General features: G+C 45.5%; 1 protein-coding gene across 1 annotated transcript; it reads right to left on the bottom strand.

Annotated features, from left to right (window-relative positions):
- Positions 1 to 2915: 2915 nt before the first annotated feature.
- L3HYPDH (trans-L-3-hydroxyproline dehydratase) lies at positions 2916 to 11425 on the bottom strand. Its single transcript, XM_054028321.1, has 5 exons — positions 10893 to 11425; positions 8588 to 8757; positions 7232 to 7354; positions 6266 to 6403; positions 2916 to 3480 (listed from the first exon to the last, which is right to left on the bottom strand). The coding sequence occupies exons 1-5, from the start codon at positions 11380 to 11382 to the stop codon at positions 3355 to 3357; spliced, it is 1047 nt and encodes a 348-aa protein (XP_053884296.1). The 5' UTR covers positions 11383 to 11425; the 3' UTR covers positions 2916 to 3354.
- Positions 11426 to 11551: the final 126 nt, after the last annotated feature.

The following is an 11551-nucleotide window of genomic DNA, read 5'->3' as shown; positions in this document are numbered from 1 at the left end:
GTAGCTGCTCGCTACTTGCTTTACCTGTAAATGGTTAAAAAAAGCCCATAGTTAAAAAGGGAATAGGCACCTGACCAAAAGAGCCAATGGGAGGGCTAGAACTTTTTAAAATTGGGAAAAAACTTCCCTTTGTCTGTCTGTTGCTGTTCTCTGGAGAGAGGGGACAAAGCAGGGACAGGGCTGAAACTATTCTTTAAAAGCTTTAAACCTGGTATGAAAAATCATCAAATCAGACCTTGAACTACTCGTGAACCCCAGATATGTAAGTAGATCAGGAATGTCTAGGAAGATGCAATTAGGGTTATTCCTTTTATTGCTTATAGGCTTGTGGACTACTCTATGCTAACCCCCAAATGCTTTTGTTTTGCATGTAACCTTTAAGCCGAACCTCAAGAGAGCTAGCTTGATGCTTCATTTTTGTAATTGTTTCTTTTAAGACCTAGCAAAAAGCCTAGGTTCCAGATGTATTTTCTTTCTTGTTGTTTTTAATAAAATTTACCTTAAGAACAGGATTGGGTTTTGTGTGTCCTAAGAGGTTTGTGCATATATTGTTTAATTAGCGGGTGGCAACACCTGATTTCCTTTGTTTTCTTTCTGAGCTTTTCCCCAGAGGGGGTGTGTGTGTGAAAGGGCTTGAGGGTACCCCTGCCTTCCTGGGTTCTCAAAGGGGGGAAGGAGAGGGTTGTACTTGGGTGGTGGCAGCATCTACCCATCCAAGGTCAGAGAAAAGCTGTAATCTTGGAAGTTTAATATCAGCCTGGAGTGGCCAGTATTAATTTTTAGAATCCTTGCGGACCCCACCTTCTGCACTAAAAGTGCCATAGTGGGGAAATGAGCCTTGACAGTCCCATACCAAGCCATTATTAACTGGTAAATTTCATATAGGTGTCCATGTACTTAACTGAACATGCATCCTTGTCCTGCACCTCTAAAAATCAATGTACATTTCAGACATAATAAGTAGCATGAACTAAAGCCGTTTCAGGACCCTTAGGATCTGAGAACCTGAGACCACAGCAGAGGGTTAGAAGCAAGTGTTTTGCTGCATACGCTGCCCCTTGGGCTAATTCTAGGACCTAAGATCTTACTTTTGTCAGTAAAGGCATAATGGAAACAAGGCTCCAGCTGGGCACAATGGAGACCATCGCATATCCTCATTCCCTGAATTTGCCGACATGCTAATGATTTTAGTTCCCTCAACTCTGGGGTAATCTCATTTGTTACTAAGGGCTTGTCGACATGGGGAAATTTTATGTTACACCAGTATAATTTAGGTGGATGCTGATTGTTGTGTAGAGTGCTTTTTTCAGTATAGCTTAAACTCCTTCCTAAGCGATAAGCTAAACCACAAAAAAGGTCCCTCTTAAACCAGAATAAGAGCATCCACAGGGGGCAATACTTGTATAACTGTAGCAGTTTAAATTCACACCTTATGTTATACTGAAATAATTTCCCACGTAGACAAAGCCTCATGCTCTTAGTATTTTTTCATTGTATGTATATATACACACCACATATATCACATAGCAGCAATTAAAATATATAATCCCCCCACAGATGCTAATTTAAACAATCCTGCATGCATTGAATGACTTAGCAGACCTTAAAGAGGTGTTATGAAAACTGAGGTTCATAACACTTTTGTGGTTTTAAAAGGCAAGATGAAATGGATGTGAAGCATATCCAGTCCTTGCAGTTTTGAAGACAACATTGAAAACATGTGAAAGCAAAATGATGTAGTGTTGCTTTTCTGAATCCGCAGGCATCCTGAAAGAAAAACTCGGAGGGTGAACGACTTCAGTTATCTCAGTGGGTGTTACACCTCCTATAATCACTTATGAAACAGTTTAACTGATGCTGAAATCTATAGGTAACAGTTTCAACAGAAACTTCTCGTTAAAGTACTTATTCCATGACTCCAAACTACTTTCCTAGGCGCCAAACTGTTTTGTGTCTCAACTAGCTGCAAAAGCCACCAGCTTCCCCAGCCAACTTCTACAGTGCAGATATGCATTGTCAATATAAAAATCTGAATTTATGGGACAGTATAAAATGAGTTCATCAGGCACTAGGGTACTGATTGTACCAACTCATCATATTTACTAGCATTTTTAAGTCAAGCTGCCAAAAATTTTTCCAGTCTGCAGAATCCGGGCTCACAATTTAGATTTAGCTTGCAGTAGGCTATGAACCGTCTAGCTATACAAGTGAAAGGCATTATTTACTATTTAGTACATTACATCCAACCACAACAGTGGATTGCATATTGATTTATGTAGTGCTACAAACACACACAGCACTTTACAAACACAGGGCCCAATCTTGGTGCTATTAAAGTCAGATTTTTACTGTTGACTTCTTTGGGATTAGGATTTTAGTCCATATAGACACATTCCTTGCCCCAACTAATTTGTGATCTGAAACAAAGAGGGCACTGGACTACCTATCTGGAGATAGTGTGGGGATTATTGAGAAGTAAGGAGGGATTATATTTGAAGAAATGGAGGCTAAAGGATTGGAAGGACAAAAGTATTTGCAAAGTATGACCCTGCCTACTCCAGGTGCAGAGAGCAGCATATCAAAAGGCACAATGTCAAGAATGCGGAAAGGAGACAGATGAATAGCAGGCAGAGACATGGTAGGCCCTTGTTGGTCATGACAAGGAGCCTGAATACGAAGTGACCCGAGACAGGATGTCAGTGGAAGTACCCACTGACGGGTAATGTTTGTAGAGCAGGAAAGATAACTTCAGCTCTAGTATTTTTTAAGAGATCTGAACCAGGAAGCATGGTGGCCAGACAGGTTATGGTAGTTAAAGTGAGATGACCAAGTCAGGGCAGATGAACCAAAACAATGACAAAACACTTAAGATCAGTGACTGAGGCCAAGTTACAAGAATTAAAACAAGAAAAATGTGAGGTCAGAATACTGCATTTTAATAGAATTCTTGCACTGACGCAGAGTTTAAAGTACATAATGTCTTTATAAGAGGCCCTTACATTTGAAATTGCCCCTTCAAGCTTAGCTTTGTTTACTATCTAGCATTTGAAATAGAATTGTAAATGCAGTTTCAAACAGACCCGGACTTGTAGAATACATGCTAATCACTACAGAATAATGTGGCCTGTGATCTTTATTTGTAATACAAGTAATCATGATATCAGGAAAGGTTTTTTCAGCTCTGCTCTAGGATATTTAAATGACTGTTTTTAACCATCCATAGATACAGCATCTATTAGGAAAATATGAGTTAAGTAAATATGATGTATTTATATTTCCCCCCTACAGCTTACAAAGATCATCTTTTTGATATTGGTTCCTATTTAAAAGCTGGCAATTGAATGATGGCAAAGGTCACTTTAGAGAAAATCCATATTTCAGTGGGTCCTCCTCTTCAACAACAAAGGTTGCTGTTCCAGTGTAAAAGGCTTCTCCTGAGACTTCTACTACAACAGCGTTATAGTCGCCACACTTTGCTTCCTGAGAAGAGAAAAGGTTTAGATTTAAATTGAATTGGCATTTAAAGGGTTCTTCCCTGTTTACAAAAGAGTATTACTACATAGTTCAGTAACTCCTCACTTAACGTCCTCGTCCTGGTTAACGTTGTTTTGTTGCTGATCAATTAGAGAACATGCTCGTTTAAAGTTGTGCAATGCTCCCTTCTAACGCTGTTTGGCAGCTGCCTGCTTTGTTCACTGCTTGCAGGAAGAGCAGCCCGTTGGAGCTAGCTGGTGAGGGCTTGGAACCAGGGTGGACCGGTAGCCCCACATCAGCTCCCCTAAGTTCCCTGTGCGCAGCTGCCCAGTAGGCTATCAATTGCCGGGCAGTTCAGCTGTCCTTCCCCACACTGCCGTATGCTGCTCCTGCCCTCTGCCTTGGAGCTGCTCCAGGGAGCCTCCTGTTTGCTGTGCTGGAGGAGGGGGGGGGGGGGGAGAAGGGAAGAAGAGGGGAGCTAATGTCAGGATGTCCCCGTCCCCCCCACTTCCATAGAACGGGGGGGGGGGGGGGGGGGGAAGAAGAGACTCAACAGGGCTCAGGACCAGGGAGCTTGCTGGCAGCAGCTGCTGTCTCAATTTGCTGATCTACTTAAAAAGGCAACGTAGAGTGGGGTCAGCATACTTAAAAGGGGCAATGCGCATCACACACACACACACACACACACACACACACACACACAGTGTGCCTCTCTGTCATTCTCTGCCATGCTGTCTCCCCTCCCTCCATTCGTGCTGCCTTGTAGAGTGTGAGGCTACATTAACAGCAATGTGTTGAGCCTCAAGGTCTCAGCCAAGTGCTAGTTCATCGTTTAGCAGTAAGGCATTCCCCTGGGAAATAACCCATCCTCTTCCACCCTCTGACTCCACCACCTCAACCAATCTTCACAATCATCATTGCTGTGTACAGTATTAAATTGTTTGTTTACAACTTATAGTGTGTGTGTGTGGGGATATATAGTCTTTTGGCGAAAAAAAATTCACCAAAAGACTTAACCCCACCCCCCATTATTTACATCAATTCTTATGAGGAAATTGGATTCACTTAACATCATTTTGCTTAAAGTTGAATTTTTCAGGAACATAACTACAACGTTAAGCGAGGAGTTACTGTAGGTAGCTAAGTACAATAAAATTGTGTCACCAATGTCCATTGCTTCTCTGGGTGTCCCTCAGCTCTGACCAACCTCAGTTACAGTCAGAGGGCTTTTGTTTACTTACAGAGTCACTCGCAGATATAACCCACCTACACTGGATCAGAGGTCAGCAAAGCTACATCAGTCAGGAGTGTGTTTTTTCACACCTCTGACTGACTAGCTAGATCAACCTATCTTTTAAGAGTAGACCAGGCCTTACTGAGCCCCACCTTGATAATGGCTTCTATTTGGCACAGGCCAACCTAGCTTGGACTGAGCCATCAGCTAACAGGCAAGAAGGGTATAGCTGCTGTATAAAAGACTTGAACTAGTAGCCTATGATGACTTCTGCTGGGAGCTCCAGGAAGTCAAGGCAAGTGAAGGAAAGGCTCCACTATTGATGCAGGAACAGAAATCACAGTTTAAGGCTGTGTCTACACCAGAGACCTCACAGCGGCACCCATGCAGCTGCGTTGCTGTGAGATCTCTCGGGTAGCCGCTCTATGACGACAGGAGAGAGCGTTCCCGTCGACATAATTAAACCACCCCAACAAGTGGCGGTAGGAGAAGCTCTCCCACCGACACAGCGCTGGGCACACCACCACTTATGCTGGCAAAACTTATGTTGCTCAGGTGTGTGTTTTTTTCAGCCCCCTGAACGACATAAGTTTTACTGACATAGGTAGTAGTGTAGACATGGCCTAAGACCCTGGGGTTTGCTTACTGGTTTTGTTAATCAATAGTTTTGCACTTTAAATGGAACAGCAGTTACCTTTGGCAGGTCTGCCCCAGACATATGGCTTCTTCCTTTTCCTAGTCCAAAAGCTGTTGGGAAAAGGTTTCTGATATTCACGAGCTTTCCCATCCCAAGTTCATCCCATTTGCCTCCTTCCAACGTAGGCAGCCTCTTATGTCTCTCTTTAACTGTCACTCAGCTGAACCCAATCTTCTTTGCAAATCAGTCCCACCAGCCCACACTGCTGGTGCTCTTCACTCAACTCCTTCCAATTTGGAAATCTTCCAGCTGTAACCATATTAAAGCCATACAACTATTGCCCTCCTCTGATGAGAAGCCTTTGTATATACAGTGCAAAACTGCACTGTTCTTTTTTTCCTGATTTTCACTTCAAGCTAATCTCTGATCTGGTGTTGGCTGTGACCCCCCCCAAATCTCTTTCGGCAGTACCACTTCTTTGGTTTGTCACACTTCATGTCTGTTTTGGATTATTTCCCGCCCCTCATCTGTATTATTTTCTGTCTATGTTCCTAACTAGTTTAGGTCTCTGAATTATTCATCCATCCGCAGCTCTTTCCAATTCTTTATCATCCGTGAATTTCATCACCATACTGTTTATTCCTTTCTGTACAGCCTATGATCACAATGGAAAGATGATCCAGAACACACTGCTCTCCTACACAAAATTTGTCAAGACTTGTAATCTCTGCTCAAAACAGGCCCAGGACTGAAACGATAGGGATGCTACAGATCAGAAGAGACTACAGTGGCAGAACTGTCTGTAGATAGTTGCACTACGCCTGGTTTAAGCCTGTGCTCGTAGTTCCTCGCTGGCATGAGCACAAAATTCACAAAAAACACCTTAAAAATACACAGAAAAGAAGAGGTTTGCTGCTTGCCTTCACGGCTTTTCCAGTGAACAAGGAACCAGTTGAGCTGCTTCTAAAGGTTCTGGTCTGATTCAGCTGGATGAGTCCCTTATGGTATTGTAAGGCAACGCGCGCAGTTACACCTGAGCCCGTAGGACTTCTGTCGACCTAATTTAAAAAAATAAAACGTTCCTTAGCTTATTTTTATCTTTTACTATAAAAACATGAGACACTCCCCCCAATATTACAGTCCATATCATTACAGACATTAGCACTGCCTAGCTCTGGGGTTCTGCAAATAGGCAGGGTGAGAGAAGCACAAAAGAAACTAAATGGGTTCTGGCACTTTCAGACTGATTCTGTTTGGCAAACTACTAGGAGTGAGGGATCCTAGTTTGACAATATTTATAATTGCTACTCAAGTATTAAAACTTCATATTACTTTCAGGTCTGTAACACTTGCAGATAATCACTAACAGAATCTAGAACAACTAAATTCTCTCCACTGGTATTCTCTGGATCAGTGCTTCTCAAAGTCAGGCCGCCGCTTGTTCAGGGAAAGCCCCTGGCATGCGCGCCCTTCCTGCAGTCCCCATTGGCCTGGAGTGGCGAACCGCGGCCAGTGGGAGCTGCGATCGGCCGAACCTGCGGACGCGGCAAGTAAACCCACCGGTCCAGCCCGGCAGGGGCTTTCCCTGAACAAGTGGTGGCCCGATTTTGAGAAGCACTGCGCTGGATCATTCCCATGTGACAGCTGGGAGAGTCCTCCCTACTAAACTCATGTTTAATCCTTAGTGAAAGCCTCTCTCATGTTTGCAGAAGTATTTACCTGCTTTCATTCTATACTGAAATAGTTTATGGTTAAGGACGACACTTCAAAGACAATGCCATTGCAGGACAGTGAGAGAAGCAGCAGCTCAATTTAACTCATTCTTAATAGACACACAGACCAGGCTTTACTCATCTTGTATCTCTTAAAGTAGCATGTTTTCATACCTGTGCATCTGCAAACACACAGATGTTGGTTGTTGGTTCATCACTAAATGCATCTTTTCCATCTGTTAATATAGTACCATAGAGGAAAGCAAGCTCTTCGTTGTCAGGGTGATGAAGTTTGAACTAGGAACAACACACAGAATGGATATACAGACGTCTCCAACAATCAAATATTTTCAATTAAATTGCAGTAAGATTTTTACACAATGACAGAGCTGGGCACACACAAGTATAAATGTATCATCCTAACTATTCTTGGGCACATTTATTTCTACCCCCCAGGTAACAAACTGATGCTCATTAGTGAGGACAGCAACTTCTTTATTTTGTATCAGAGGGGTAGCCGTGTTAGTCTGAATCTGTAAAAAGCAACAGAGGGTCCTGTGGCACCTTTAAGACTAACAGAAGTATTGGGAGCATAAGCTTTCGTGGGTAAGAACCTCACGAGAAGTGAGGTTCTTACCCACGAAAGCTTATGCTCCCAATACTTCTGTTAGTCTTAAAGGTGCCACAGGACCTCTGTTTCTTTATTTTGTGTTCACTTAAGACTACAGACATTGAGGAACTGTGGAATTTCCTGTGCGCAACTCAAACCTTCAGCTATTTCTTCAAGACTTCACTTTTCAGGTCTAATATTTGCTTGACTACAAACCATCAGTGTGCTGTTGTTGCCTGGGGCTGTACAGGGACGTGTGCGGTGAGTGGGAGGTGGGACATGCATAAACACGACAGACATTTAAACAGTCTACAGTAGACATTCTGATGCTAGATATGGGCGCTTCTGAAGCAATTAAGAATACACAAATACAAAATTCAAACTAAAAATATGCGAATATTACACTTTTGAGTAAGATCATTCAGAAGGCAGTATAGTATAGTAGACTGGCAACAGCAACTCCAGAGTCCTCAGCTGTGGCTCTGAATTTGGATTAGGGCTGGTCTACCTAGAATGGCTACAGCAGGGCAGCTGTACTGATGCAACTGTGCCACTGTAGCTGCTAGTGAAGATACTCTATGCCAGCAGGAGACAGCTCTCCCATTGGCATAATTACTCCACCTTCCCCAGCAGCGGCAGCTGTGTCAGCGGCTTTTCCATACCCCCGAGCGACTTAAATTATTCTGAAGTAAGCGCAAGTGTGTACAAGCCCTAACTAAACTGTAAAACTACAGAACCAGGGCAAGAACGGTCACACCCACAAACACCTGAGAAAGTCTATTATGATATTTACTCTTTGTTTTACATTCCAGGTATAGCATTCCAACAACGTCATGAATAGTCTCCTCTGTAAGAAAAACCCTGCACTACTACTACTTTGTTAGAAAACTATTTGGGGGTCTGTTGGCATCCTGCTATACCTGTCTCTTTACTGCTTCTGTTACTGCACTTGCTGCATCTACAAGATCCTGAGTCTTTGAAGAACAAACATCTAATCCCAATCTCTCAGCACTGAGAAAGGCATAGAAAGCACCACCATATCCAATATCGACCACCACCTTCCCATGGCCAGGAACATCAACTGTCACATCTAAACAGAACAGGAGAGGGGGAAAAGCAAACAGAATGTGCATGAACATATATTGGTAACATTATCTCCCCCGCCCTCCCCAACATGGGAAACCAAATTCTGTCCTAATTCACACCCCAGTGCAATGTTGCTGATTTTAATGCAACTGTTAGCATAGTAACAAGGATAATTTTGTGTAGCACTTTGACATCAAAGGATAAAGAGAGGTAAGTGCTAAGTCTTATAAGAGCCTGATCCAACTTCCATTAAAGTCAACGGAAAAACTCTCCTGTTAAAATCCATGGGTCAGATTGGGTTCTAAATCAGGGAACAATTTGTCCTTGCTGCGCTGAATTTGTTCAACTTTACAGACTGTACTTTCCAAACTAGAAGTATTAGATTTTTTTAAAAACAATCGGTCTCATGCTTATTAATGCAAATTAATGCAATCAGATTCAATCAATTCAGCAGGATTCTAATAAACACAGTAGTGTAAGTCAACTTAATTACAGTGTCAGATTTACTTTCAAGTGAGATGTAAAGCTAGGTGCTAAAGCAAGAGAATGGCACAGAACTCTACAGGAAAGTCAAGGAACACAATGCTAGAAATCATGTCATGAGTTTCAATCATTAGAAAAATTAAAATATCCGAACAAAAAAAACCCAAATGACAGTGAGTAGACTAGATTATTAGATGCAGATATAAAATGGGTACAAGGAGTCTTGGAAAGGAAAGGATGCTGGAGGGCAGAAAGCAAAACAGCTAAAGGAATTAATGCAGTAGCAAAATGAAAAAGCAAAATGCAGGAGACCATCAGATTGAAGAGTGTGGGTGACTCCTAATGTACTTACAGAAGCTGAATATGGTTATGTAATAGCGAAGACACAAATTTGGAATAGCGTATCATCCTAAAATATTGCAGGTATTGTGAAGTCTCTAACCTATCCGAAGTTCTGCTCTTTTGTTACTTAATAAAGGTTCTCAGAAACATTAGGTAGCCCATCTGCAGAGAGCCCTACAAAGCAGAGTTCTTCATCCTCTCGACCTGGTCACCAATTTCAACATCAGGCAGATCCATAGTTAGGTCTGTTCTTCTGTGGAGTCAAAAGTAGGTACAGACTTCATTAAAAAACCCCTCTCCCCACCAAAACATTCACCTGTCTGTCCCCTTCCCACCCTTAATGAGTGGTGTGTACAAAGTTAAACACAAATCATTCCTCTGTTTTCTGGAGTGATCTCAGTAAGTGCTATCTCCTTAACTACCCTGCAGTTCGAGAGACTGCAATCTTGGACAAGCTTCCTCCTTCAAACTATTGATGTTTACACGGTCTTAAACTACCCAATCTGATTCCCACAAATAAGGATGCACTGTGTTTTGCAGGATTGGAGGCTGCCAGCCCAATATGGTCTCAGGGGCAGCAACATGCAGGGCAGAAACTACGATCCTTTCTGCAGAAAGTCTGTTGGCTGCCAGAGCCGTGCCACGCCCTTTGACACTGACACCTGCTTCCACAGTCAAGGGGCCAGTGCACATTCTTGAAGCTGGCTGCATCAGAACCAAAGCACCCATAACACGCCCCCGTAGGTGCTGGAACTAAGGATGCAGCAGCACCCCCAGTTTGAAATAGTTTCCATCATATACAGGGTTGACAATTTGGTTCAATGGCTCTCAGCAGCCCCACTATACCAATTGTTCCTGCACCCCTCTGCAGTGTGTGGAAAGGAACTAGGTGAGGGCACGTGGGTGCCACATCCCTCACTGACCCAGGTGTGGAGCTACCTCACAAATTCACAGCCACAGCCCAGGGCAGAGGTGGGGAAAGCGAGAGCAGGTTTAGTGGTGTTAGTCATGCATAGTGTGATTGATCATTGATCATTTTCACCCGTGGGGGCCGTACAGTCTGGGGGGAGGGGAGAACAGGGGCACCCTTTCCCACGGCTCCAGGGAATGGGGGTCCCACAGAAGGGGGCTCGGGGATCACACGGACAAGGGCCCCCCACCATTATTGGGGGGCTCACAGACGGGGGCCAGGCTCTCAGGGGTGCCACACAGGCGGGGATCACACAGAGAGGGGCGCCCCACCCCCCGAGACAGGCACTGGGGTCTCCCCCCGGCAGTGTCTGGGCTCCCAGGCAGGCGGGCGCCGGCCGGTACCTGCGGCGGCGGCGAAGGCGGGCACGCTGTGGAAGCGGACGCGGCTGCCGCTGCGCTGCCCGTCCCAGGGCACGAAGGCGGTGACGGGCCCGCAGGGGCAGTGGATGGTGACCGCGGTCTCGGGGCGGCTCGGCGCCGGCACCAGGCCGCCGTCCAGGGCGAAGCGGCCCAGCGCCAGCACGGCGTGGCCGCACATGGTGCTGTAGCCCTGGCCGTGCAGGAAGAGCGCGCCCAGCTGGGCGGCCGGCAGCTCGCTGGGCACCAGCACCGCCGCGTACATGTCGCGGTGCCCGCGCGGCTCGTGCACCAGCAGTCGCCGCACGTGGTCCAGCTCCGCGCCCATGTGGCGCCGCCGGGCCAGCAGCGTGGGGCCCGCGGGGCCCGGCTCCAGCCCGCCCGGCACGATGCGCAGCGGCTCCCCGCCCGTGTGCATGTCCACCACGCGCACCACCGGCCGCGCGCCGGGCGGCAGCCAGCTGGGCGCCGCCATCTTAGCTCGCGCCGCCCCAGCACAGCGAGGCGGCCACGCCCACGCGGGGGCAGAAACAATGCAGCTTATCGGGTCGAGGCTGGCCACGCCCAAATGAGCAACGTCATCGTGACGTCATCAACCACAGGGATGGGGCTTGCGCGGTGACCACGCCCATAAGGGGGGGTGT

This window comes from Malaclemys terrapin, chromosome 4 (genome assembly GCF_027887155.1).
Source record: "Malaclemys terrapin pileata isolate rMalTer1 chromosome 4, rMalTer1.hap1, whole genome shotgun sequence".
NCBI classification, from domain to species: Eukaryota; Metazoa; Chordata; order Testudines; family Emydidae; genus Malaclemys; species Malaclemys terrapin.
Note: the sequence above shows the minus strand (reverse complement) of the source record. Positions and strands in the feature narration are given on the sequence as shown.

Bases quoted from the DNA above. Each gene is read 5' to 3' on its own strand.
- L3HYPDH (XM_054028321.1), bottom strand. From the start codon at position 11,382: ATGGCGGCGCCCAGCTGGCTGCCGCCCGGCGCGCGGCCGGTGGTGCGC. The intron at 8,758-10,892 runs GTACCGGCCGGC...TGTTCTGTTTAG, and splicing joins CGCCTTCGCCGCCGCCGCAG to ATGTGACAGTTGATGTTCCT. The intron at 3,481-6,265 runs GCAAGCAGCAAA...TTCTCTTCTCAG, and splicing joins TCACTGGAAAAGCCGTGAAG to GAAGCAAAGTGTGGCGACTA.